General features: G+C 36.7%; 2 protein-coding genes across 8 annotated transcripts in view; both read left to right on the forward strand.

The window, feature by feature from the left end:
- Window positions 1-20,894, forward strand: part of CEP76 (centrosomal protein 76) — a 33,854-nt gene extending 12,960 nt beyond the window's left edge. For 3 of the 4 annotated variants that reach the window (XM_027068422.2, XM_027068425.2, XM_027068423.2), the window contains 4 exons: window positions 2,321-2,487; window positions 3,638-3,971; window positions 6,769-6,986; window positions 7,393-9,587. In XM_027068422.2, coding sequence (XP_026924223.1) covers window positions 2,321-2,487; window positions 3,638-3,971; window positions 6,769-6,986; window positions 7,393-7,531 — 858 coding nt within the window. In that variant the 3' untranslated portion in view covers window positions 7,532-9,587. Of the gene's footprint in view, window positions 1-2,320; window positions 2,488-3,637; window positions 3,972-6,768; window positions 6,987-7,392; window positions 9,588-20,709 lie in introns of those variants that run through there. The other variant, XM_015079630.3, reaches the window with a different exon arrangement.
- Window positions 20,895-23,210: 2,316 nt separating this feature from the next.
- Window positions 23,211-27,681, forward strand: part of SPIRE1 (spire type actin nucleation factor 1) — a 198,704-nt gene continuing 194,233 nt past the window's right edge. The window contains exon 1 of one of the 4 annotated variants that reach the window (XM_027068416.2): window positions 23,211-23,942. In XM_027068416.2, the coding sequence (XP_026924217.1) occupies window positions 23,621-23,942 (322 nt within the window). In that variant the 5' untranslated portion in view covers window positions 23,211-23,620. The remainder of the gene's footprint in view (window positions 23,943-27,681) is intronic. The other 3 variants (XM_027068417.2, XM_027068418.2, XM_027068419.2) reach the window with 3 other exon arrangements.

The raw sequence follows: 27,681 nt of genomic DNA on the forward strand, positions 1-27,681 counted from the left end.
AAATTGTGTAAGTTTATTGATGTTAAATGAATTGATTTCAGTAAACTAATTTTATAGATTGTGTGTGATGTTTCCTAATCTGTGTTCTAAAAATTTTGATAATATAAAAATAAGAGCATCTTTAAGCATTCCAGTTCTACCAAAACAGAAGAAAAGAAATTTCTTTATTGTTTTGAAATAATTTTGTTTAGTTTGAGGTTGTATAAATAGTATGAGTGTTCATTCACAAGGCAAAGCTTATCCAGTAGAACCTATTTAAGATTAGAGATTGATTTGTCAGAAGGATTTTACCTTAAAAACAATTGAAAACTTAAACATTATAAAAAATTATTTTGATTTATTCTCAAGCTGTGGTTTCCAAAAGTTGTGTTTATGGATTTTAGCTTTTTAACTTCAAATATAGTAGGAATGGTACATATTTAAAATTATCATGTAAAAAATGATTTTGCAAAGCAAATAATCATCCCTTTGATTCACTATTATGTTCACCTGAGTTTGTTTAAAGAGAAAGAATATCTTAAAATTAGAATCTTGAAAATTATTGAAAAAGTTATTCTTGCACAAACAGCAGCATTACAAGAGAAAAGGTGCAATTTCACATCTAATTCTATTGCCGGTTTTTCATCTCTTCTTATATTTTTATATTTTTCTCCTGTGTATTTATCATTCTTTCTATAATTATAATTGAGATAGAAATAAAATTTTGTGCCCTATAATTTATACATTATAATTTAACATTATGCTATGAACATTTTTCCATGTGTTGCTATAATTTTTATGATCTCCATTTTAAAATGGTTGTCCGTATAAGGTTTTCTTTAGTTGACATACAAAATCTACTTAACTATTTTGCCATTGTAGTAATTGTTACTCTTGGCTACAGTAGGCTTGCTTCCAATTTTTTGATGTTCTTGTGAGTAAATTTTTCATTGAATATCTTTGGGAGTATTATTTTTCCTTTGAAAATTTTAAACTATAAAATCTCAGTATAGAAATTGGGTGTAAAAGGTTGGATATTATATTTTTCAAAAGTCAATTAATGATTTTAAAATGCTATTGGTTTTAGTATAGTTAATAAAAAAAAAAACAGCAGTGCACGGGCACTTGGGTGGCTCAGTTGGTTGAGCCGCTGACTTTGGCTCAGGTCATGATCTCACAGCTTGTGAGTTCAAGCCCCACGTTAGGCTCTGTGCTGACACTCGGAGCCTGGAGCCTGCTTTGGATTCTGTGTCTCCCTCTCTCTCTCTGCCCCTCCCCCACTCACACTCTGTCTCTCTCTCTCTCTCTCTTTCAAAAAATAAATAAACATTAAAAAAAAAATCAGTGCAGAGCCACTAATACAAAATTTGGGGGGAAAGAACTCATCCCCCATGCTAACCCTGAACTTGTTATTTTTGCTTTTGTATATTAATTACCCACAGTCCTACACTTAAATACATATCTTAATATAATTGCATCCTTACTGTTTAATATTTTGATTTTTTATAGGATATAAGATATATTCTATTTTTGTGGTTTTCATAACATTTTTAAGATTTGAAAGTAATAGAACATTGTCAAAGAAAATTTAGAAAATAGAAGGGAAAATTATATATAATCTACTATAATTATTGCCACTGTTGGCATTTTGTTCTCTCATTTTTCCTAGTATTTATTGCCTTAAGATGATTACATATGGATACTGTAACTCATTGTTTTGAGTATTTTCCCATGTATTTACATTTCTTAGTGTATCATTTGTCATCTTGTCTGTTCATGTCCTTTAGCTAATCATCTTTAAAATCTTGCTGCATTTCTATCTATGTTTTATGAGTTTTTATAAACTTTTGATATGAAAGCTCTCTTTTTAAAAAAAAAATTTTTTTTAATGTTTATTTATTTTAGAGAGAGAGACAGAGGGCGAGCAGGGGAGGGACAAAGAGAGAGGGAGACACAGAATCCAAAGTGGGCTTCAGGCTCTGAACTGTCAGCACAGAGCCCAATGTGGGGCTCAGACTTCTGAACCATGAACCATGAGATCATGACCTGAGCTGAAGTCAGACGCTTAACCTGCTGAGCCACCCAGGCAGGCACCCCTGAAAGCCCTCTCTTAAAGTATACATGTTATGACTATCAGGTTTGTGAGCACTGACTGTGTAAAATAATTTAGGGTCTTCTAAAATTAGTGTATTTTGTCCCCCCACCATTGTTTCAGCTTAACACTAGACTTATGATTAAAAGTGAAAAAATTAATATTCCCTTTTATTATAATTTTGTATTTGAATATTTGATGAGGAAACAATGTGAAGGAATAAATACTTAAATTCATTTCATTTTCTAGGGTGACTGTGAAGATCATGCTAATCTTCTGTGCAGCCTTCTTCTTGGATATGGATTAGAAGCCTTTGTGTGTGTTGGGACTAAGGCAAAAGGAATACCTCATGCATGGGTTATGACCTGTGGAACTGATGGAACTGTCACTTTTTGGGAGAGTTTAACGGGACACAGGTTTGTCAATTCAGCTTACAAGGATATTAAAATGAAGATGCATATGTTTTAAATTATAAGTTCTTTGTTTATATTGGTACCCAAAGGCACATACCGATAATTTTTATTATTGGATCCTTTTTGATGACTATGTAAAAAATTACTATAGTTAAAAAGCTGTTAAATTTGAAGAAAATTCATATACCTAGAATATTCTTTACCAACATGATTTTGGTGAAAAAAAAAAAATTACATTTTACTTTTAATTGTGTAATTGGGATACTCTTTTTCTGATGTTTTTCCCCAAGCCTAAAAATAAGCTCAGGTTGTAAATCATGATTTCTTTTGAAAATTTGATGTCACCAACTCCACATTGGTAAATCCACTGTATACTTTTTTTTTAGTTTTTCTGTCATCATATTTTTTAGAGTTCAGTGCTCCCTCCTTGCTAGGATCATTTCTTTCCTTAACTTCTCCCATAGCACTTTCAGTTTTCATTATTCCTGTCTGGCTATTCTCAATTTTCCTTTATCTTGTCTTTAAATGTTGGAGTTCTTAAAGGCTCAGCCCTGGGCCATCTTCTTCTTTTTCTGAATTTTTCCCTGGTTGATAATCATTTTGGTTAGTTATGCCTAATAACACGTAGCTAAATTATTTTAATTGTATTATCTGAGATGAATGTTTTTGATCTTAATGATTATACATAGAATATATTCTCATGTTAAAGTAGAGTTGATTAAAAAAAATTTTTTTAATGTTTATTATTTATTTTTGAGAGAGAGAGACAGAGCAGGAGTGGGGAAGGGGCAGAGAGAGAGGGACACACAGAATCTGAAGCAAGCTCCAGGCTCTGAGCTGTCAGCACAGAGCCTGATGCGAGGCTGGAACCTACGAACCGTGAAATCATGACCTGAGCCGAAGTCGAATGCTTAGCCAACTGAGCCACCCAAGTGCCCCCCGAGTAGAGTTGATTTTTATATCATACTATGTGCCATACAATTACTGTAGATAGAGTAATTGTAGAAATATAAGAAGGAAAAACAAATATTAAACTCTAGTTTTGGGAAGTAGTTATGGCCTTAAGTGTTCAAATAATTTTCTTTCTCAATAAGATGCTGCCTTCTTAATTTTTAAGTTCTTATTATATAAAATTATGATTTACTTCTTTTAGGTATATCCACAAACCTGTCAATCCTGATGAATCTCCAGTAGCTGAACAGCCCAAGCCATTGTACCCATATCGAACAATTGGTTGTGTTTTCAATCATCAGATGTTCCTGGGAAATTGTCAGCCCTCTGACTCAGTAGAAATATGTGTGTTTGATTTGAATGATGAATCCAAATGGAAACCCATGAGTGAAGAAGCAATCAAATCTGTGTGTGCCCCAGGAGCTACAACATCCCTTCCTCCCTTTCCCCCTCTATGTGCATCTACAATTGATGCTTCAGTAACAAGTAATGAAATAGAAATGCAGCTAAGGCTACTAGTGTCAGAACACAGAAAGGTAATTAATACTGAACTTAGTAGTTTCATGCATTTTTTGTCAGTTGTCTATGTATTTAACAATTTTGGGAGGGGTGCAGGTGGGATAGTACAGTCACTTTTATACCTGAACAAAGCAAATTTAACAAAGCAAAGGGCAGCAGAGTTCCTGCCCTTAAGAAGCTTATAGTTTTGAGAGTCAAGAGAGTTAAGTTCTGAGACTCAGAAATTTCCAAATTTACCAATACTTGTACTGTTTTTTCTTTTTAAGTTTATTTTGAGAGAGATGGAATCCCAAGCAGGCTCCATGCTGTCAGTGCACAGCCCCGATGCTGGACTGTATCTCAGGAACCGTGAGACCGAGAGTTCTTGACCTGAGCTGAAATCAAGTCACTTAACCGACTGAGCCACCTAGCACCCCACCAATACTTTTAAAATTTATTACTTCCTTCTAGAAATAAAGAGTGGTGAACTAGTTCAGATTTTGTTAAATACTACTGTTTTTATTTCTTTTTTGTGAAGTACTTATTCGTATTATTCCCTATTGAAAATATTGGGTTATAATTTTTTATATCCATTTTTTCCAGGTTAGTTTTGTTTGTTTTTTTCTTCCTATTACACTAACTTAGGTAGATGTAAAATTACGTCCTTCTAGCTTTAATTTGCATTTTCCTGATTACTTATGAGGTCAAACCTCTTTATTAGCCATTTTGATTTCTTTTGTAAAGTACATTAAAGAAGACATAAAAAGCATTAATCATAAAAGATTAGTGTATTTTAAGAATTTTTGTTCATTAAAATAAACCAGTCAGAGGCTGAAAAGAGCAGTACTGGAATGGGGAAAGTTATTTGCAACACATATAACTGATAAAGGACTAGAATCTCAGAAAATTTATTTCTAATTCACCTTTTGATGAATCCTGTTTTCTGTGTTTCTTGAGGCCATCAAAGGCAAACTGATAGATATGTTTTCTGGGCTCCAGTTACTATTAGCTTTGGCCTCTAAAATCTGCCATACTTACTTGCTAATTCATCAAAGCATCTAAAAGTATTTTGGTAAATATTTAGTCTGGCATTTGTAGTTCTCAGCAATAGGTTGCTCAAGGATCTAGTTCATTACACTGCTGGGAATGAAAGCCCCTCATTACTGCCCCTTTCCCTCCATCACTCATACTGCATTTTAATTTTCTTAGGTTTTGTTTACAAACAAAACCAGTATTTTATTACATTATAAGAATTTGAATAGAGAAAGAAAACAGGGGTGCCTGAGTGGCTTGGTTGGTTAAGCGTCTGACTCTTGATCTCAGCTCAGGTCACGATCTCACAGTTCACCACCCACCTCGGGCTCTGTACTGACAGTGCAGAGCCTGCTTGGGATTCTATCTGTTCCTCTCTCAGTCCCTTCCCTGCTTGCATGGTCTCTGTCTCAAAATAAGTAAGCTTAAAAAAATTATTCTTTGTTATTATTTTCTTTAAGTTTATTTGATTTATTTTGAGAGAGAGCGCATGCATATGAGCAGGGGAGAGGCAGAGAGAGGGAGAGAGAGAATCCCAAGCAGTCTCTGCACAGACAGCCCTGACCCAGGGCTCGATCCCACAACTTCGGGATCACGACCTGAGCCGAAACCAAGAATCAGACACTTAACCAACTAAGCCATCCAGGCACCCCCTCCAAAAAAATTTAAAAAATTAAAAAAAAAAAAAAAAACTGAGCTAGATACCAGTGTTGATCACTAAGTTAGTAGTGCCTGTAAATCAGCAAGTGAGATTTGCTTTTGCTGCTGGAAATAGATGGATGATACTGGACCTTTGAGGTCACTTGGAACCAGTAAAAACCTTGAATGCAAAATCAAGAAATGCTAGAGATTTATTATATCAAAATATTTAGAATTTTGAGAAGTTTTTTATGTTTATAACTGTTTTTAAAATGTCATGTGTCTGAATATCTGTAGTTTCTCTGATGTATATAAATGAAATCATAATTGCCTTCAACATTCCATAGAAACATGTTTTAAACTCCCTGAGGGCCTATAGCATGTCTTTTTCATCTTTTTATCTCTTTATAGTATAAAAGCTAGTGTTTTTTTAAGAGTTAATGCTCAATAAATACTTGAGTTTAATTATACGTGCAATTCATTTGTTGACTTTTCTCCCCTACTACAGTTAAATTTATGTTGGAGCTCTCAAATTAAGCAGATTCAATCGTATTATTTAAAGTCAAATAAAATGTGATCTCAAAATTCAGTGGTACCATGTTTTTCATAGTAGGACTACTCCACATGGTCTTTTCTAGTGGATATTAAGGAGCTATAGGATTTTGGAGCCTTTACTAACATCATTGTATTGAAAATTTTTTGTTGGGGGTACCTGGGGAGCTCAGTCAGTTAAGCGTATCTGACTCTTGATTTCAGCTCAGGTCATGATCTCGTGGTTGTGAGATTGAGCCCCTTGTCAGGCTCTGTGCTGACAGCGTGGATCCTGTTTGAGATTCTCTCTCTGCCCTGTCTGTCTCTCTCTCTCTCTCTCTCTCTCTCTCTCTCTCTCTCTCTCTCTCTCAAAATAAATAAATAAATAAATAAACTTAAAAAAAAGAAAAAACATTTTTTTCCTCTAAGAAGTAAAACCAGATACCTATAGTTCCTTTTATTTTTTATTTGCATGTGTCTTTATAATAGTTACTAGAAAGTTTAAAAAATTATGACAGGTTTTAAGAATTTTCTCTTGGCATATGTTAAAATAGTCAACACTTAACAATTGGTTTCTAAAATATTAGTGTATTTCACCTTTTCTTTTTTTCTTTTGTCTTTTGATTGCTATAGGATCTTGGTCTCACCACTGTTTGGGAAGACCAGCTTTCCTATCTCTTATCACCAGCTTTGGCTTCTTATGAATTTGAGCGTACAACAAGTATATCTGCAGGCAATGAAGAATTTCAAGATGCCATAAGGAGGGCTGTACCTGATGGTCACACATTTAAAGGGTTCCCAATACATTTTGTATATAGAAATGCAAGGCGTGCATTTGCCACATGTCTTCGGTGAATGACTTTTCGAATTCATAAATGTTATTATTGGCTTAACAGTTTTAGCAATCTGTTAGTCTGGTTTTTTAGGAATGATTTTAGAATCACATAATGAAATTTTATAATGATTTATTTTCCTTGCCACAGATTGTGAGTCTGAAATGTAGCTCTAGGTAGTTGGATAATTTTCCCATTGATTTTGGTGCAATATTAGTTGAAGATTTCTGATCTTTTCTAGTGTAATTTTTTAAATTTATACACTGTGAGGAAATGTTCTATATTTCGGATAGCTTAACCAAAATTACAGGGCTGTTGGTAGCAGAGACAGGATTTTTAAAAATTATTTTAAATGCTGACTTACTTGGAAAAAAGTAAAACCTATGTTCACTTCTTAATTGAATAAATCTTCTTTCTTCTGTAGGTCTCCTTTCTGTGAAGAAATAATCTGTTGCCGTGGAGACCAGGTGCGACTGGCAGTTCGTGTCCGAGTGTTTACTTACCCTGAATCTGCATGTGCTGTTTGGATCATGTTTGCTTGTAAATATCGCTCAGTATTATAGGACTAACATTTCTGTAAGAATATACCTGTGTTTTATTGGAATTTTACACATTGTACATTACTAGCTGTTTAGAGGTTCATTATTTTAAAAATCATATTCTGGCTTGGATGTCATATTTTACTATTGTATATACCTGACTGAAAATGTTTGAAAAAAATCATGTATGTATTTAAAAATTAAGAATGAAAAACTTGTATAAATCTGAGTGGAATTTAGTATAAATTAAGTGTTTATTTTATTTTAATAAATGCTACTTTGTTTACAGGTATTCAGTAGTTTAAATACGAATATAAAATTTACCCAGTTTTCTTTGCATTAACAGGCAATCAGAGAGATACTTATTTGTCTGAGGGTTTGAGCCATAGTAAAGTCAATATGGAACATTATTTTTCATAGCTTAAATGGGATTATTTTATATAAATAGAAATTAACCTCACAACAGATTTATTTATTAGGTAAAAATACATCTTGATGAATTATCACTTTAGTGGTTTACCCATGGCTATAGGGATATTTATGACTTTCCAGGGATTTATGGGAGGACTTCGATGCAAGAGCAGGAAAAACTAATACCCGAAAACATAAATATTAATAATAAAAAAAACTCACAGAAAAGTACATGAATAATTTATAAGTATTTGATTGAATTATCATAAAAATGAATTGAGTATTTTAGAAAAAATTTATCATACTCTTTTTTTATGATACTGATAAAGTGTTTTCTATAATTAATTTTTTTTAATTTGTTTTTTTAAGAGAGACAGAGTGCAAGCAGGGGAGGGGCAGAGAGAGAGGGCAGAGAACAAGCAGGCTCCAGGCTCTGAGTTGTCAGCACAGAGCCCGACGCGGGGCTCAAACTCATGATCTCTGAGATCATGACCTGAGCCAAAGTCGGACACTTAACCAACTGAGCCACCCAGGTGCCCTTGTTTTCTATAATTAATATTTGCAGTCTGTTGCTGATTTTCTGTAGTCAAAGGATCCATTATTAGCCTCTTCATGGATTCCATCTTATGAACCCACATTTGTTTTTCTTTCTTCCCTTTTTTTATTGTGATAAAAACATCAGTGTATGTGTAACTACTCTAAATGGGAGAATCATTATGTGAGGCCACTGAAAAATAAGCATATGTAAGGGACTTCCTTCTGATACTTGTTTTAAAATCGAGCAAGCCTTTTTTTTATATATAAATTTTTTTTAATGTTTATTTATTTTTGAGAGATAGAGACAGTGCAAGCAGGGGAGGGGCAGAGAGAGAGGGAGACACAGAATCCAAAGCAGGCTCTAGCCTCTGAGCTGTCAGCACAGAGCCCAACGTGGGGCTTGAACTCATCAACTGCAAGATCATGATCTGAACCGAAGTTAGATGCTTAACTGACTGAGCCACCCAGGTGCCCCTAAAATTGAGCAAGGTTTTAAGAGAGCAACAGTGAACATTAAAAAAGCTATAGCAGTTTCACTTTTTGTAATAAACTGCATGATGTGGTAGCTATGACTGTCCATTCAGCACCTCTGTGCACAGTTCTTGATTCAGTTGCTTTATCCATTGGTCTTCTTAAGAAAGCACCTGTGCAAGTTTTTCTTTTCATCACTTTACCTCACCATTGCAAATAAAATGATTTAATGTTTTTTAAAAAAATTAAAATCTAGAGGTAGCCTAAAATTTACCTTTTATTTTTATATATGGTATTTATGATTTAGCTTGCTTAAAAAGTCTGAAAATATCCCTCTTCTCAATTTTCTTTGAAAACAATAATCAGGTATTTCTTGTGAGACTGACATGACTTTAGATAATTAGAAAAATAAGAATTAAGACTTTTTTATTCTGTTGTCAAAATTACTCATAAAGCTATCAATAGAGAAAATCGCTTGTAATTTTCACCTTTTGGAACAAACTATTTATGAGGCACATACTAAGAGGCAGACTATGTTAGGATGAAGGCTATATTATCATTGAGGCTGGGCTTCCTGCCTTACTGTACCAGAGTAACACATGTATCCATAATGCACCTTTGGTATAAATTCTGAAATAAATTTCCTTTTTATTCACTTTAATAGAGTCTGGCATTAATAATTTTCTGTAAAGGTGGTTTATTTCAAAAGATTATTTCAGTGCATTTATCACTAGAATTCTACTCTTATTACTAACAATTTTTCTTTTTAAAAATTAAATATATCTTGTCTATTTAGCTGTCATAAAGGTTGTTTTCCTATTAAAAATGTAAAATTTTTTATATAATGTCTTTAATATGTTCTTTTAGACAATATGTACGCTAGTACAGTTCCCTATACATATATATGTGTGTGTGTGTATAATACATAGGTGTATTTATTTAGTAGAAGATTATCAGAACCCTAGAAAGTTCATTACTCTAGCATGAACCTGTTGAATAAAAGTTATTAAATTTAGTTCCAACCAAGTGAACACTCCAAGTGCTGTTAAATTTTTTTCTTGTATTGAGGTATACATTTTTTGATATCTGCAAAAACACATTGACAACCTGGCAGTTCTGGAAAGTACACGTATTTGAAACCCAGTTTTCTACTTTTTAACAAGGACAAGGTTTGAACCAAAAAAAGTAGCCTTTATATTTGAAAAGACTGTTGCTATTAAAGTACTATTCTATACCATATAGCTGACCATCAGAATACATTAGTTACAAACCATCGATTGTTTAACCCATTTATACTTCTGATTTCATGCTGTACTAAACAGGAACATAGTTAAGGTTAGACTACAGTTCAGATAATAATTTCATACTTTCTATTTAATGGAGATAAGTACAGGAATTAGATGATCTGTTTTTTTAACATGCTTTTTTTTTTTAATATTTATTTATTTTTTGAGGGACACAGAGTGTGAGTGGGGGAGGGGCAGAGAGAGAGAGAGGGAGCCACAGAATCTGAAGCAGGCTCCAGGCTCCGAGCTGTCAGCACAGAGCCTGATGCGGGGCTCGAACTCACAAGCAGTGAGATCATGGCCTGAGCTGAAGTCAGACGCTTAACTGACTGAGCCACCCAGGCGCCCCTTTTTTAACGTGCTCTTAACTTTTAAACCAATGAAAAAGTAGCATTGTTTTCAAGCTGTTGGCAGTTGAAAAATAATTTGGGATTAGCCAAAGCCTTTATAAAATATTAAAAACAAAATAGTCAAACATATAAACTGGAAGCCATCTAATTTTGAAGAACCTATTGTTTATTGTTTATAGCATATTCTATATTTTTATAGCATATTCTACATTTAAAACACAAGTTCACTTACAGTCATCAATGCATTTAAGTGTGGGTATTAAATGTTTAATATTTTCTTCTGAGATTTGGTTGGCATAGGCCTTGTAATTACATTGGACCTTTATTTGGTTTGTGAATTCACTACATGCACCAGTGTTGAAATAGTCATGGATACTAGAAGGGAAGGTAGAGGAGGTTATTAGCTGGTTGTTAGTTCACATATACTCTCAGGAAAGATTTCTTTCTCTGATTCTATGGAATTTAGACTTGTACTAATACTCCAAAAACAGATGTTTCCTAGTGTTTTTGAAGGTAGCTATTTTTTTTTTTTTTTGGTTTTGCATCTATACAGTTTTAACTACCATTATACTTATGCTATTTTTATATGTGATTTAATATTTCACAGTTTTGAATTACAGGATTTTGGACTTGAACAGAATCTTAGGTCTTCTAGTCCACTTAATTTATATAGTAATGAAATGGAGATCTAGAGAAGTGAAGTTCCCTGTCTAAAGATAATATTTCTAATAGATCAGTTCTAGAGCCAAGTTCTGACTTTGAGTTTGCTTCTTTTTTGCTGTATCTCTGTACAATGTGAGTTTTTTTTTTTCCTCTGGGGATGGCATTTCAGGATATGACCAAGTAACCCACATAGTATGGAAAATTTTCATTTTAGTGGTTCTACACAAGACAGGGACATGGAAGGCACCAGTCTTTATGATACTTATCACATAACCTATAAAAAATTGCGGTGATATTTGGGGTATCAGGTCAATGACAGATGAGGCCAGAATTACCTTTCAGGGAGTCTGGCCTAGGGAAGCTGAAGCCCTTGGAGGGGTAGTGAGCTGCTTGAGATTCCTTGTGGTGTAGAATTCAACTATTTGTATACTTAAGAGATTCAGTAAACTGACATATAAGAGTAGTGCCCACTAACATGCATGTAGAAAATATTTCAGTCCTATTCAGTCTGTTTTAATTCTGAAATCCATTTATTTACAAATTAGTTGTTTAACTGGCTACTTGTTACTGAACTTTTACAAAATCTTTTCCTTGTACAAAGTGTCCAGTGAGGGAATGGGAGCAATGGTAGTACTAAACTGTAAGATGATTGTCAGAAGTTAAATCTATTTGATTTGAGCATAAGCAAACAGATTTTATCACTAATTTTTAACAGCTTTATTAATATAATTTGCCTACTATACAATTAACCATTTTAAAGTATATAATTCAAAAAAAGTATATAGTTCAGTGGTTTGCATACAGTCAGAGAGATGTGCAACCATCATCAATCAATTTTAGAACATTTTACCACCTCAAAAAGAAACACTGTACCCTTCAACTATTACTCTATCTCCCCTCTTTGCCTCCTAGCCCTAAGCAACCAGTAATCTACTTTCTATGTAGATCTCCCTATTCTGGATTTTCTTATGAATGGAATCATATATGGTCTTTTGTGACTGGCTTCTTTCACTTAGCATAATGTATAAGATTTATCCATGTTGTAGCATGTATCATTATGTCATTCCTTTTTTGGGCAAATTTTCCCTTGCGTAGTTACATCCTATTTGTGTATTTGTCAATCAATAGACATTTTGGTTGTTTCCATCTTTTGGCTAAATAATGCTGCTATAAACATTCATGTCCAAGGTTTTGTGTGGGCATGTGTCTTCATTTCTTTTGAGTATATACCTATGAGAGGAATTGCTGGGTTAATATAATAATTAACATTTTAGTGAAATGCCAAATAGATTTCCAAAGCAACTGCACCACTTTCCAATCCCACCAGCAGTGGATGAAGGTTCTGATTTCTTCACATTCTTGCCAACACCTTGTTATTACCTGACTTTCTGATTCTAGTCATCCTAGGGTGTGTGAAGTGGTATCTCCCTGTGGTTTTTATTTGCATTTCCCTGATCTCTAATGATGCTGAGCATTTTTTTTCACGTGTTTGTTGGCCATTTGTATATCTTCCTTTAAGAAATGTCTATTTAGGTCCATTGCCCATTTTTAAGTTGGGTTGTCTTTTTATTACTGAGTTGTAAGAGTCTTTTATATATTTTAAATACAAGTCTCCTATCAGATAGTATGATTTGTCTATGTTTTCTTCCATTCTATGGGTTGTCTTCTTGATTGTGTCTTTGAAATACTAAAGTTATTAATTTGACAAAGGACAATTTATCTGTTTTGTTGTTGTTGCTCTTGCTTTTATTGTCATATCTAAGAATTCATTGCCAAATCTAAGATGATGAAGATTTACCCGTGTTTTCTTCTAAGAGTTTTATGGTGTTAGCTCTTAGGTCTTTGATCCCTTTTCAGTTAAGTTTTATGTATGTTGTCAGGTAACATTCTTCATTCTTTTGCATATAAATATTGAGGTATTTCATCACCATTTGTTGAAAAGACTATTTTATCCCCATTGAATGATCTTGACAATCTTGTTAGTTGACAAAAAATGTAGGAATAGAGAGTCATGATTCTCTATTATTGTGCCACTCTTTTTATTGTTCCTCTACCACATTTTGATCATCTATAATTGCTTTGTTGTATGTTTTGAAATTGGGAAGTATGAGGGGTGCCTGGCTGGCTCAGTTGGTGGAGCATGTGACTCTTGATCTTGGGGTTGTGACTTCAAGCCCCATGTTGGGTGTAGCGCTTAATTCAAAAGAAAATGAGTGCATGGGTGGCTTAGTCGGTTAAGCGTCCGACTTCGGCTCAGGGCATGATCTGATGGTTCATGTGTTTGAGCCCTGTGTCGGGCTCTGTACTGACAGCTCAGAGCCTGGATCCTACTTCAGATTCTGTGTCTCCCTCTCTCTCTCTTGCCCCTCTCCCACTCACACTCTGTCTCTCAAAAATAAAAACATAAAAAAAATTTTTTTTTAAAGAAAATGAATTTGGAAAGTGTGAGAGTCCTCCACTTTGTTCTTTTTTAAGATTGTTTTGGCTATTCTGAGTCCTTTGCAATTCCATATGAATTTTGGAATCAGCTTGTCAGTTTCTATAAAACAACCAGAAGTTTGTTTGTTTCAGGAGTAGAATTCAGTGATTCATCCATCACTTACATACAACACCCAATGCTTATCACAAGTGCCCTCCTTAGTGCTCATCACTCATCTAGCCCATCTCCCTACCTCCCTCCCTCTGTCAACCCCTTAGTTTGTTCTCTGTCATTAAGTCTTTTGTGGTTTGTTTCCCTCTCTTCTCTTCCCACCCTCTTCCCATATGTTAATCTGTTTTGATTCTTAAATTCCACATACGAGTGAAATCATAGTATTTGTCTTTCTCTGATTGACTTATTTCACTTAGCATAATATATTCTAGCTCCATCTACATCATTGAAAATGGCAAGATCAGACACCAGAATTATAAGAGGGATTGCCTTGAATTTGTGGATCGCTTTGGGCAGTATTGGCATTTTTTTCTCCCCTAAAAGCCCCAACATGGGACTTTAACTCACAATCCTGAGATCAAGAGTTGGATGTTTTACGAAGTGAGCCAGCCAGGTGCCCCTTGAGGAGTATAGCCATCTTAACAATGTTAAGTCTTTTGATTTATGAGCATGGCTTGTTTTCCCATTTATTTTAAATCTTTAATTTTTCTCAACAATGTTTTGTAGTTTTCAGAGTATAAGTTTTGTACTTTTGTTAAATTTATTCCCATTTTATCTTTTTGATGGCTATTGTAAATGTTTTCTTAGTTTCATGTTTGTTCATTGCAAGTGATTAAAAATATAATTGATTTTTGTAGATTCATCTTGTATCATGCAAGCTTGCTGACCTCATTTAGTAATTCCAATAGTTTTTTTAGTGGATTCCCTAGGATTTTCTTTATACACGATTATGACACCTGGCAAATAGAAGTAGTTTTACTTCTACATTTCCAACCTAGATGACATTTATTCATTCATTCGTTCATTCATTCATTTACCTAATTGCTCTGGCTAGTACCTCCAACACAGTGTTGAAGAGACGTGATGAGAGCAGATATTCTTGTCTTGTTCATGATGTTAGGGAGAAATAACTCACCATTAACTATGATGTTAACTTATCATAGATACTCTTCATCAGGTTGAGGAAGTTCCAATCTCACTCCTAGTTGTTTTTATTTTTATTATGAAAGGGTGTTGGATTTTTGTCAGATGCTCTTTCTACATCTAATGAGATGATCATGTGATTTTTGTTTCTTATTTATTGATATAATGTAGTACATGACTTGATTTTCAAATGTTAAACCAACTTTGAAATTCTAGGATAAATTGTACTTGGTCATGGTGTATAATTCTTTTTAAATGCTGCTATGTGTTCAGTTTGTTAGTATTTTGATGAGGATTTTTTTGATCTGTATTCATAAGAGATACTGGTTTGTAATTTACTTTTCTTGTAATATCTTTTGTCTGATTTTGATATAAGGATAATCCTGGTCTCATAAAATGAATTGGGAAGTGTTCCTCACTGTGCAAAGTTGATTCAGTTTTCACTTTAATTGGTAGAATTCAGAAACCATCTGGTCCTGGGCTTTGTGAGTAGTTTTTTGATTGCAAACTCAATTGCTTCACTTGTTATAGGTCTATCCAGATTGTCTGTTTCTTCTTGAGGCAGTTTTGATAGTTTGTGTCTTTATAGGAATTTATCCATTTCATCTAAGTTATCTAATTTTGGTGTACAGTTGTTCATGGTATTTCTTCATAATCCTTTTTATATTTATAAGGCCAGTGATGATGATTCTCTTTCATTTCTTTTTTTTTTTTTTCATTTTTTTTTTCAACGTTTATTTATTTTTGGGACAGAAAGAGACAGAGCATGAATGGGGGAGGGGCAGAGAGAGAGGGAGACACAGAATCGGAAACAGGCTCCAGGCTCTGAGCCATCAGCCCAGAGCCTGACGCGGGGCTCGAACTCCCGGACCGCAAGATCGTGACCTGGCTGAAGTCGGACGCTTAACCGACTGCGCCACCCAGGCGCCCCCTCTTTCATTTCTTTAAAAAAAATTTTTTTTTAATGTTTATTTATTTTTGAGAGAGACAGAGACAGAGCTTGAGCGGGGGAGGGGCAGAGAGAGAGAGAGACACAGAATCCAAAGCGGGCTCCAGGCTCCGAGCTGTCAGCACAGAGTCTGATGCGGGGCTTGAACCTATGGATGGTGAGATCATGACCTGAGCTGAAATCGGATGCCCAACCTACTGAGCCACCCAGGCGGCCCCCTCTTTCATTTCTGATCCTACTAATGGGAGTCTTCTCTCTCTCTCTTTTTTTTCCAATTTTGTTGATCATAACAAAGAACTAGGGTTTGGTGTCACTGATTTTTCTTTGTTGTTTTTCTATTCCTTTTTCATTCATTTCTACCCTGATCTTTATTATTTCTGTCCTTCTTGCTTTAGGTTTAGTTGTACTTCTTTTTCTGGTATCTTAATGTGGAAGGTTAGGTTATTGATTTGAGATCTTTCTTCTTAATATAGTCATTTACAGCTATAAATTTTCCTGTAAGCACTCCTTCATATGCATCTCATTAATTTTGGTATTTTTTTTTTCATTTTCATCCATATCAAAGTATTTTCTGATGTCTCTTTTGATTTCTTCTTTGACCCATTGGCTATTTAGGAGTGTGTTAATTTCCATACGTTTGTGAGTTAACCAATTTTTTCTCCTGCTATTGATTTCTAATTTCATTCTATTGTGGCCAGGGGACATACTTTGTATTATTTCTATCCTCTTACATTTATTGAGGTTTGTTTTGTGGCTTAACATATTTATCCTGGAGAATGTTCACATGTGCATTAAGAAAAAAAGTATATTCTGTTGCTGGGTGGAGTGTTCTATAGATGTCTGTTAGGTCTGTTGTTTATAGTGTTCAAATATATCCTTGTTTATGTATCCATTAATGGTTTATTCTAGTTGTTCAGTCATTAATGAAAGAAGAGTATTGAAATCTTCCAACTATTTTTTTTTTATTTATTTATTTTGAGAGAGAGGGAGAGAGAGAATCCCAAGCAGGCTCAGCACTAACAGTTTGATGTGGCGCTCGAACTCACAAACCATGAGATCATGACTTGTGGTGAAATTAAGAGTTGGATGCTTAACCAACTGAGCCACCCAAGTGTCCCTAAAGTCCTCCAACTATTGCTGCTGAGTTTTTATTTCTCCCTACATTCCTTTCAGGTTTTGTTTGATATATTTTGGCGCTTTGATATATATGATTGTAATTGTCATGTGCATATGTCCTTTTTAAAATGTCCCTTTTTGTCTCTAATAATATTTTTGTTTTAAAGTCTACTTTTTCTGATGTTAGTATAACTTTCTTGTGGTTGCTGTTTACATGATTATATCTTCTTCTATCCTTTAACTTTTAATCAATTCATATCTTTCAGTTTAAAGTGTATCCCTTGTATATGGTGTATAGTCAAATCTTATTTTTTTCCCCAATCTGACAGTCTCTGCCTTTTGTCTGGATTGTTAAATCCATTCACATTTAATGTTCTTATTGGTATAGCTGGGTTTAATGTCTGCCATTTAACTTTTTGTTTTGTGTTTCATGCCTTTTTTATTCTTTTATTTCCCCTTTACTGCTTGCTTTTGCATTAAGTGAATATTTTCTAATGTAGCATTTAAATGTCTTTAACCGTTTTGTCATTGTATTTTTATTTATTTTTTGATAGTTGCTCTAGGGTTTCTCATATACATCTTAACTTATGAGAATCAATTTTAGTTTTATACTACCTTAATTCCAGTGATATATGGAATTTTTTAAAGTTATAAATAATGTTTTGAATGAAACTTGATTAATTTTTTCTGGCAATATATTACTAAAACTAGTGTCTTTGGATTAGTTCAAAGATGTTAGGTTGGAATCTTCAGTTCTTAATAAACCTGATAGTAAGAATCGGTCAAATAGCTTATACATTACCAGTAGCAGTTGTTTTAAATATAGTAGAAGAAATTAATTCAAAGGTTACTTCTTTGCAAATTTCCATGGCAATATTATGTTCTTTTTCAAAGACATTTTCAGAATTACCCAAAGTCTTTTTGAAATATGTCTTTATATAGTATATTTTTTCTTAAATATATGTAAAAGAGGTTCTTGTCATTTGGTCAATCACTGAAAAATGCTACTTTTTGTGTCGTGAACTGCACAGGTAAACTTAATGGCAAGGTTACTTACGGCTTTGCATTAGATAATCTCTTGTGATCTTTTAATAGACTTCTATATGTTACTTCATAAACTCTTCTTAGTTATTTTACACATTTTTAGGTGCTTTGAAAGAGTTTTAAGTATTAATGTATTAATTTACTTTACAAGACAAATTCAAGGGGTTAACGCTACACCATTGGACTTTTAATGATGTCATGTTCATTTTCGCATAATGATAAGCTTTCCTCTGTGGGAGAGAAATAAGTGGAGGTATATAGCTAGGTGGCTGAGAATGTGAAATATCCCTGGATATGCTTGTAGGAATGTTGTATAAACAAATGTCCTCTATCTTATGTGTTAGGTCAGAATAAAAGTTGTGAACAGTTGGCCTAAATTATCTTGGTGCTTGCTCTAGTGCTCTGTTTTAGCTGAGGAAAGTTGGCCCAATATTTATAATCCTACAATCTAAAAATTGCTTCTGCTACAAAGAAAAAAATGAATACTATATAATTTAGTTAAAACTGAAAATGTCAAATGGCATTATGACAGTATTGCACTTGAAAAATGATAATTACTTAGCAAAGTGTTAGGAAGTTTGTTTAAAATATTGTCATAGTTTTAGGTTGAGATCTAGGAGTCATGTCTTTATGAATTTTAATGTCAATGATGTTTTTCTAACATCTCTTAGAAAGGATTATGATTACTAGACAAAAAGTAGGAACCAGGTTTATACTTCCAGTTCTCATGAGGAATGAACATGCATAGCAAATAAGAGAAAGAAAGACATTGTACTCCATTAATGGCTATTAAGAAAGGATCAAGAGGACACAAGAATTCAGGTTAAGAAAATAGTTTGGGGAAAAACCTGAGGGAAAAGCACTGCTAAAATGTAAGGAGTCCTGCCCTACCTATACCTGTCCACAAAAATTACCAAAGCAAGGCTTAATTCATTGCTTATTTAATTGAATTACAGGTAAGCCATATTTTGTGCTAGTTACATATTAACCTTGGAAGAGAAATGAACCTTTCAGAGTCATATAGAATATGCCAAGAGCAGCTCCAGACTTCTACCTGCACACTAGGGAAAAAAGACAATCTTTTGAACAATAAGAAAGGGACTTTTTTTTTTTTGTATAAAGTTCAGCAAAAATTAAATATAGAGGTTTGAAAAAATATTTTAGCTTTACCTCATCAGTATGACTTCATTATCACAATGAAAAAAAAACAACAGAGTATGACTTCAGTCTGAAAATGGATTATTTCTCTTTAACTTACACAACCTAAAACTCTGGTTTCTTAAAAGTTTTATTGAGAACTCTACAATTTTCAAGCAAGTGTTGTCGAACATCAAAATTTTGCTATCAAATAAAGATATTTTTGTGCCTTGTGTTCTTTTCAATTTTCCATTGGAATTGAGAAATAAGCTACTGCTTATCCTAACTTGAAATCTGATGAGAGGTAAGGTAATATGGGTAAAAAACAGGATCTAAAAACCTTATGTTAAAGGAAGTATATTTGAAGTATATTTACTTTTGGCAACTGTCAGTAATTTGCAGTAAGTCACTTAACCTCTGCAGACTCAAAATTTTATAAGTAAAATAATGGGTTGTGCTAAGATTTAGATCTATGAGGTCTTTTCCAAATCAAATCTTCTTTACTAATTGAAGCTAATGATTCCACTTAACTATCAGAGTCAGAAGACCATCTTTCCTTGTTGGTTTAAAAGTAATTGTTTCAAAGGAGAATCACGTTAATAAGGTGAAACATGACTATTGTTTGACTGAGTATTTCCCCAAATCCTTCATGAACATACTGATATGCTACTGTTGAGATATTTTACCTCATTCCTCTACTTCTCCTCAGTTTTTATCAGTGGGTATGTAACTTGATCTCATCAAAGTAGGATAGGTAAATTTATGAATACATTAGATGCTATGGAATGAATATGTTCTGGCAAACAACTGGTTTAGAATACAACTTAGGAAAAGGGTATTCATGGGAATTTTCTAAATGTTTCTCAATGAACATTTATCTTCGGCATTGGGGAAAAAAGTTAATTCTTTTACAAGTACAGACCAGAAGAAACCAATTTTGTTGTATTCTTATCTGGTCTATATACTTTTGGTTCTCTGTATAAGGTCACATGCTAGTTTTCATGATTAATTTTAAAGATTTTGGGTTGATTCAGTTTAATTACCAAAATTACAAGACGCACATTTCAAACTGCACTTAGGATTGTTGATGGAATTAGCCTCCTTAGAGGAGTGATAATCTGCAATTCTCTGATGGGGATGGAGTCGTTATAGATCACCTTGAAGATAATTACTATCGGGAGATGACCGCTATGGTGAAACTTAATGCCAGGACAAATGGAGGGAGATGGGGTATCACATTATTCTTTGAAAGTGTTTGAAATAGCAAAAGTTTAGTTGACCATAGTGGGATGTACAAATTCAAAACATCTGCTTTTTATTTACTACTCATGCTTGGTGGAGTGAGGAATGAAGTGTGAGGACTTTTTTCTTGCTCTGTGCCAATGTAGAGAGACAATGTAAGTAGCAGAAAGAGCTGAGCTGGTCAGGAGGCCTGGATTCCAGTCCCATCTCTTTCATTTACAGGTCCTATATTTTATCTTCTGTAAGATAGGGATAATAATATCTGACCTTCAAGTTGTGTAACTGAAGAAAGCACTTTGAAAGTATAAAATGTTCACTTTTAAAATTATAAAGTAGTATAATTGTGGGCAATGAAAATTTAGGTTATAAACACTGAAAAAAATATGCTGTTCTATTTTTTCCTTTTTGGTGCACTTTTCTAGGTGAATGTGCCTCTTAGGAACAGTTGTCTGGAAGTGACTGGATTAAGCTTGGGCTGCACAGGCAGATTGTGCTCCCTGAAAGACTCATAGCAGCTCACCCAGCATGTCCAGAGTGTGAAGCATGAAGTACATTTATCCTGCAAAAATGATAAGTAAATATAAGATTAAAAATTTCAAGAATTCCATTTTTAGTAAATGCAGCAACAAAATCAATGAAAACTAAAATCATATTCAGAGTAATACTTGCCACTATTTTTCACAGATCTCACAGCACTTTGAAAGAGACATTTACATGTTGATTTGAATTGTTCAGACATTTTAACTACATAGAGCAATTTTTTTAAAGTTGGTGAAGCCAAGAAAAAAAAAATCAGTGACAGAAATTGGAACAAAATATACTCTACAAGAAGGTATCTGAATCTTTGAATTTGAATTGAAAATGAGAAAATGGGAAGGTGCCAAATCATTCCACAGTACTGCCTCAGCCCTGAGAATATATGGACCTCTGATAGTCTTTGAGTTGTCAGCTGTCACCTTCTCAGAATGTTGTGATGATGGACGTGGGGCTTATCAAAATTTCAAAGGGTTCTGAAAATCATATAAAAAGTAGAAGTATACTGTCTTTGTATAAAAATGTGTCAAGTGTTCAGGTTATATAATGAAGAGATTTATAATAGAAGATAGCTAAGATTTTGGAGATTTATCCTTTTTTCCTCCATACATCAAACAACATTCTACTTGTCATCTTGCCTCAACTTAATTCCATATAAACTCACAAAGGCCAGAAAGTTACTTGAAATACAGTATATCAGTCATGATTTTGTATCTGGAAAAAGAAAACACACACACAACACCTATTTTATGTAATCTTCCTGTGACCAAAATGTATTTGTATGCTTAAAAATTATCACTTGGGAAAGGACAAAAAATCCTGTTGTGGAGTCATTTTAAAGAACACATCTTTTAATATTAACATTTGAGGTAAAATTTGGATTTTTCTCTCACTTCCACTCCCTTCTTCCCTTCACTGTTAACCTTTACTTGGAGATTTATTTATTGCCCTATGCCAGGAGTAGCAAGTGACTGGCTCATGGATTCATCAATTCATTAATTCACTTAAATTGTCTTTTGTGGGGGGAGTAAAGATAAGAACAAAAATGTAATTGATCTTGGTTGGCTGTAGCTATCAGAGAGAAACAGGACAGCAATATCTTATACAGCCAGGAGATGGTGGTGGTGTCCATAAAAGTACACCATTTAGTTTTCTGCATTGTCGGGACTGTTTTAAAGCCCTCTATTTTCAAAATTCACACAGGATCTAAACGTTTTAAATGTCAAATTTTGGGAATGTTCTCCCATTTTTAAATCAAGGGGTTTTGTTTCCACATCTATATAAGGAATTAGACCTTTCTTCTCAGGGCATTGGCACACATAGCACATTTTTGCAAATGGAATTATGAACCTATGATTAAGTGATACTACTTAAGGGGGGTTTTGTTATCTCTTGTAGTGAAATTATCATAAGGTGACTAGGGTGAAGCTTTTTTCTCCCCTCTCTTTTAATTCCTTACTCTTTTTTTAAAATATCCTTTTGATTTTCTCTCTTCTCCCCACTACTACTCTATGTGGTATCTTAAGCATAAATAACAGACCTCTGTAATTTCTACTGCAAGATGCAGTTAAGAGTGTGAGATCTAACATCACAAACTGCCTTAAAAGTTTTATTGGTAGTTAGTATACATTTCTTACTTGGTTGATGCTTTCAACTCTGTCAAGTTCTGACACAGGACTAGCCTCAGAGTGGAATGTTACCAAGTAAACTCATTTACCAATGAGTGATTGTTTTATCTAAGAATTATGTTTTATTGCATAACTTAATGAATTCAGCAAGGCCCTCGGGAGTACAGTATTTCTTTAATTCTATGGCTAATTGCCCTCAGTTCAATTTTGCTACTGTGATATCAATTCCACATTGTCTGAATCTACTGGGTTAATTGCACTATATGGGTGTGATCATTGGAGACTTAGTGAGGAGTTTTAGAAATGTTACAAAATGAACCCGGAAGGATGCCGAAATTAATGTCTACAAATTATTTACAAAATGTTTATATCCCAGGCCCTCATCTACGCGCTTGGGGAAGTCAGTGAGCAAAACCCATAAAAGGCCTCCATCCTCATGGGACTTACAATGAACATGGGAGGACCTAGTCAATAAACAATACATCTAAATAAATTATACGGTATATTGATGGCGACAGCTACTCCAGAAAGAGCAAGGGCGGGTCCGGGACATGACGAAGGAGCGAGGCCGGGCTCAGTACGAAGTCGGCTGGTCAAGAGAAACCGCGTGCAGTCTTGAAGGAGGCGCGGGATCAGCGCCCTGCGGGAGGGGTCCCGCGGTGGATGGGGGCAGGCGGGGCGGCCTGGGAGCCGGTGCCGGAGCAGTTCAACAGACCTTTAGACTTCCGGCGAGCCAATTTCAGGGGGATCCAGCGCCAGCGGCCTCTCCGCTTGGCGGGGGATGGCTGCGGTCGGAATGATGAGCGCGGCGGCGGAGCGCACACCAGCACTCCCAGCCGTGCGGACCCCTAGAGGGGCGGCTCCGCAGCCCGGGCACTGAGCGCGCGACGGGCGCGGGGCGGGGCCGGCGGACGCCATCGCGTCGCTACGGGCTGCCGGCGGCAGCGGCGGCCTGGTCAGGACGGCCGCGGCGTCCTCGCCGCGCTCCGCTCGCCCACGGCCGCCGGGCCCTCGCTCCGTTCCCTGCCTGGTCCCCCGCGGCGGCGCGCGCGGCCAGGTTGGGCGGGGCGGTTCCGGGGATGAGGAGGCGGCGGCGCGCCGAGACGATGCTCCGGACCTGAAGAGACGCCGGCACAAGGCGCGGCGGCCGAGTGCAGCGCCGACCCGCGGGATGGCTCAGCCGGCGGGCCCGGCGGGCGGCGGGGAGCCCCGGGCGGAGCCGGCGGGTGGCGAGGGGCCGCCGGACCCCGAGGCGGCGGGCGGCCCGCCGGACGCGCTGAGCTTGGAGGAGATACTGAGGCTCTACAACCAGCCCATCAACGAGGAGCAGGCGTGGGCCGTGTGCTACCAGTGCTGCGGCTCCCTGCGTGCCGCGGACGCCGGCCGCCGCCAGCCCCGCCACCGCGTGCGCTCAGCCGCGCAGATCCGTGTCTGGAGGGACGGCGCCGTCACCCTGGCGCCCGGCGACGCGGGAGAGCCGCCCCCCGCTGCGGGTGAGGCCGCCGACCTGCGTCCCCGCGGAGAATCCCCGCCGCGACCCCCTTTCCCTCGCAGTCCCCGGCCTGGTCCTTCCGCCCCGCGACCCCCCCTCCCGCCCCCCCCCCGCGACCCCCCCTCCCGCCCCCTCCCGCCCCCCCCCCCCGCCACGAGAGGACCCCCTCCTCGGCCCCTCTTTTCCCTCGCAGTCCCTGGGCCCTGCCCCCTTTCCGCGACCCTTACCTCCCACAGGAGGATCCCCGCTGTGCCCCCCCCCCCCTTTTCCCTCGCAGTCCCTGGGCCCGGCTCTTCCGCCCCGCGACCCCCCACCTCCCAAGGGAGACCGGGAGGAGCCGGGCCTGGGGCCGGCGGGGGAGGGTGGTGCTGGCGCTGTGGTGGAGCGGCGCCCCACGTAGGTCAGAGCAGGGGGTGGGGGGCGGGTAGCGGCACAAAGAGGGGCTGTGAAGAGGGTGTCTGGGCGGGCCTGCGCCGCCCTCCTCACTCCGGCTGGGCCATCCGACCTGCCCAGGGTGCTGGTAATTGTACACACTGTCATAGGACAGCTGCCCGCGTCTTGTTTGGGAAATGGAATGGGTTGGGTCCTTTCAGTGATAAGCTATGTATACATACTTACATGCCAGGGCTATTTACTGGGGTTGCATTTATGATGTGATAGGTGCTATGAAAGGTTCACGTGAGATCTCACCAAGGATACTTAATTCTGCTGTCACGAAAATTACACCTTTCAGAATGAATAGTCAGCTAATAGTATTTTTTTTTTTAATTTGGCAACAAATTTCTTTGGTTAGGAAATATAAAAAGCCCCGAGGAGAATTTTGTTATATTGGGAGAGATGGAAGGAGATTAAATAATGATTTCTATCTAGCTCTTGAAAATTATAAAACAACTGCTATTTACCTGCGTATTAGAATTTGTGGTGATGAAAAAACAGGTTTGTCGAGTCAAACGTTGACAGGATTTCAGATAAACAAAATGGATTTTGGTTAGGTCATTGTCTGGTGTAAATTCTTCAAGATTATCACCTACACGTTAATATGTAGCTAGGGCTTACTCAGATTTAGTGATGGTGATGAAGGGATTGATAATAGGTTTTTCATGTCAGTTTTAATGTAATTCAGTCTTTTGAGAGGCAAGTATGTTAAGAACATAGAGAAATAATCTGCCCTCACTTTTAGAAAGTTGATGAAAGTATCAAAATGCTAATGGTGAAAGATGTAATTCATAAATAGTTAGTAAAATGACATTTAATGCAAATCCTTATTTAAAATAAAAAACGTTCAAGGTTATAGATAACAATTCTTTCAATTCCACCAGAACATTAATTTGTGTGTGTGTGTGTGTGTGTGTGTGTGTGTGTGTGTGGTAAACACATTTTAGAACTTTTATTTATTTAAATTGAGTCTTTATAATTCTTTAGAAATTATTTTATTTCAAATAGTTTTTAGTTTATTTGATGTGTTTATTGTTTTTAAGTTTTGACTTAACATTAGTGGAAAATACTCGGGATTATAATTTACTTACAGTGTATTAATGTGATATTAAAAGATAAATTTATTATAAAATACAGCAAAGCCATGCCTTGGAATCTGGCATTTCTAAGGAAAATAATGTTGGGTGCAACCCCGTTTTATTTTATTATTATTTTTTTAATGTTTATTTATTTTTGAGAGAGAGTGCAAGCAGGGAAGGGGCAGAGAGAGAGGGAGACACAGAATCTGAAGCAGGCTCCAGGCTCTGAGCTGTCTGCACAGAGCCTGACAAGGGGCTCGAACCCATAAGCCACTAGATGATGACCTTTGAGCTGGAGTCAGACATCACACCCTTAACTGAGCCACCCAGGTGCCCTGCACCCCCCTTTTAGAAGTAGCATTTGGTACTGGTGACTTCTGGAAGGAACAAACAGCAGTCAAGATTAAGTGCTCAGTTGTACCTTCTGTAGCCATGCAACTACTCTTAAAGCCTAGGAGTAAATAAATTAATATAAACAACATTTTGGTATGAACTTCCTAAAGATTTTTAATCGGTCAACCCTAAAATGCTCAAGACTGTATCAACAACTTTGGTTGGGCCCTCTCCACAACTGGTAGCAGAAATCATGAGCAGAACTAAGGAAGAAGACATTATCTTTCTCTGAACTTGATCCCAGAAGAGTGTGGTTTATGTTATGTTTATGGACCTACAGTAGTTTACTTGTCAAAGACAAGGGTGTATTCTGGTGGTAGTTAAAATGAATTATCGTTATTATTTTGCATCATTCCTATGAGTGATAACATCTTGACCTCAATGTAATACTCTTTTCATGGAGAGAATAGTAGTTTCCCTGCAGTAGTGGCAATGGATTTATAAACAACATTTTCTGTTGTTCCTTAGTTCTTTTTTTTTTTTTAATTTTTAAAGTTTATTTTGAGAGAGAGAGAGAGGGAATGGGGGGGGGAGGGGCATGGAGAGAGAGAGAGAGAGAGAGAGAGAGAGGGAATCCTAGGCAGGCTCCAAGCCATCAGCGCAGAACCTGATGCAGGGCTTGAACCCACAAACAGCAAATCATGACTTGAACTGAGATCAGTCAATAGTCAGATGCTTAACTGCGCTACACAGGCACCCCATCTTCTTCCTTAGTTCTGCTCATGATTTCTGCTACCAGTTGTGGAGAGAGCCCAACCAAAGTTGTTGATACAGTCTTGAGCATTTTAGGGTTGACCGATTAAAAATCTTTAGGAAGTTCATACCAAAATGTTGTTTATATTAATTTATTTACTCCTAGGCTTTAAGAGTAGTTGCATGGCTACAGAAGGTACAACTGAGCACTTAATCTTGATTCTTAAAAATTAATGATAACTTCTACTGTGCACATGTATAAATTGTTTTTAAGGAAAAATGGTAATCATGACACTTCAATTCTAAGAAGTACTTTTTCATTGTAGGGCATTTACCATGTATGTTGTTGGCAATCAACAGCATTTATATTTTCATACATTTACCCATTGATTTATTTCCAAATGGAGGTTTAGGGAAATAAGGGACTTGCTTAAATTCATACTGGTAACTTTGAATAAAATCCAGGTCTTTCAACCTCTAGGCTGAGAAACAGATTTGGTTTGAATTTGGGTCATGATTCCTCCCCTTCCTAGCTGAGTAACCTTGAGTAACTTCCTTAACCTCCCTTAATTAATGAGTTAAAGACATTCAAGTTCTGCATATACAGTCACCCTGAGTCCAGGCTTGTCATCTGTAAAATGAGAATAGATGACTTTTTCACGAGAGAGTGTTTAAGTGAGATGATGCGTGTAAAATGACAACAGCAAGGCTTAGTATGTAGCAGATACTCAGTAAGTTTTAGTTTCCTTTTTCCCCCTAATTCTGTGTCCTTTCACACCACCATGGTGCCTCTGGTCCTGCAATTCTGCATTTTTACTCAGAATTGGGACAAATGTTTGGGTCAGGGTTTCTCAGTCTCAGCACCGTTGACATTTTTGGATGAGTAATTCGGTATGGGGCTTCCCTGTGCCTGTATAGGATGTACAGCAGCATCCGTGATCTCTACCCACTGGATGCCACTAACTACCCATCCCCTCCCCCAAGTCATAACAATGAAAAATGTCTCTGGACATGTCTAAATGTCCCCTGGGAGGGCAAAGTGATCTATTGAGAACTATTGGTCTAGCAGATGATGAGTGGTACGCAGGGTTGTGTTCAGAGTGGAGAATCGGATCCTGGCGGTTATCCTCCAGTGAGTGA

This window comes from Acinonyx jubatus, chromosome D3 (assembly GCF_027475565.1).
Source record: "Acinonyx jubatus isolate Ajub_Pintada_27869175 chromosome D3, VMU_Ajub_asm_v1.0, whole genome shotgun sequence".
Classification (NCBI taxonomy): Eukaryota; Metazoa; Chordata; class Mammalia; order Carnivora; family Felidae; genus Acinonyx; species Acinonyx jubatus.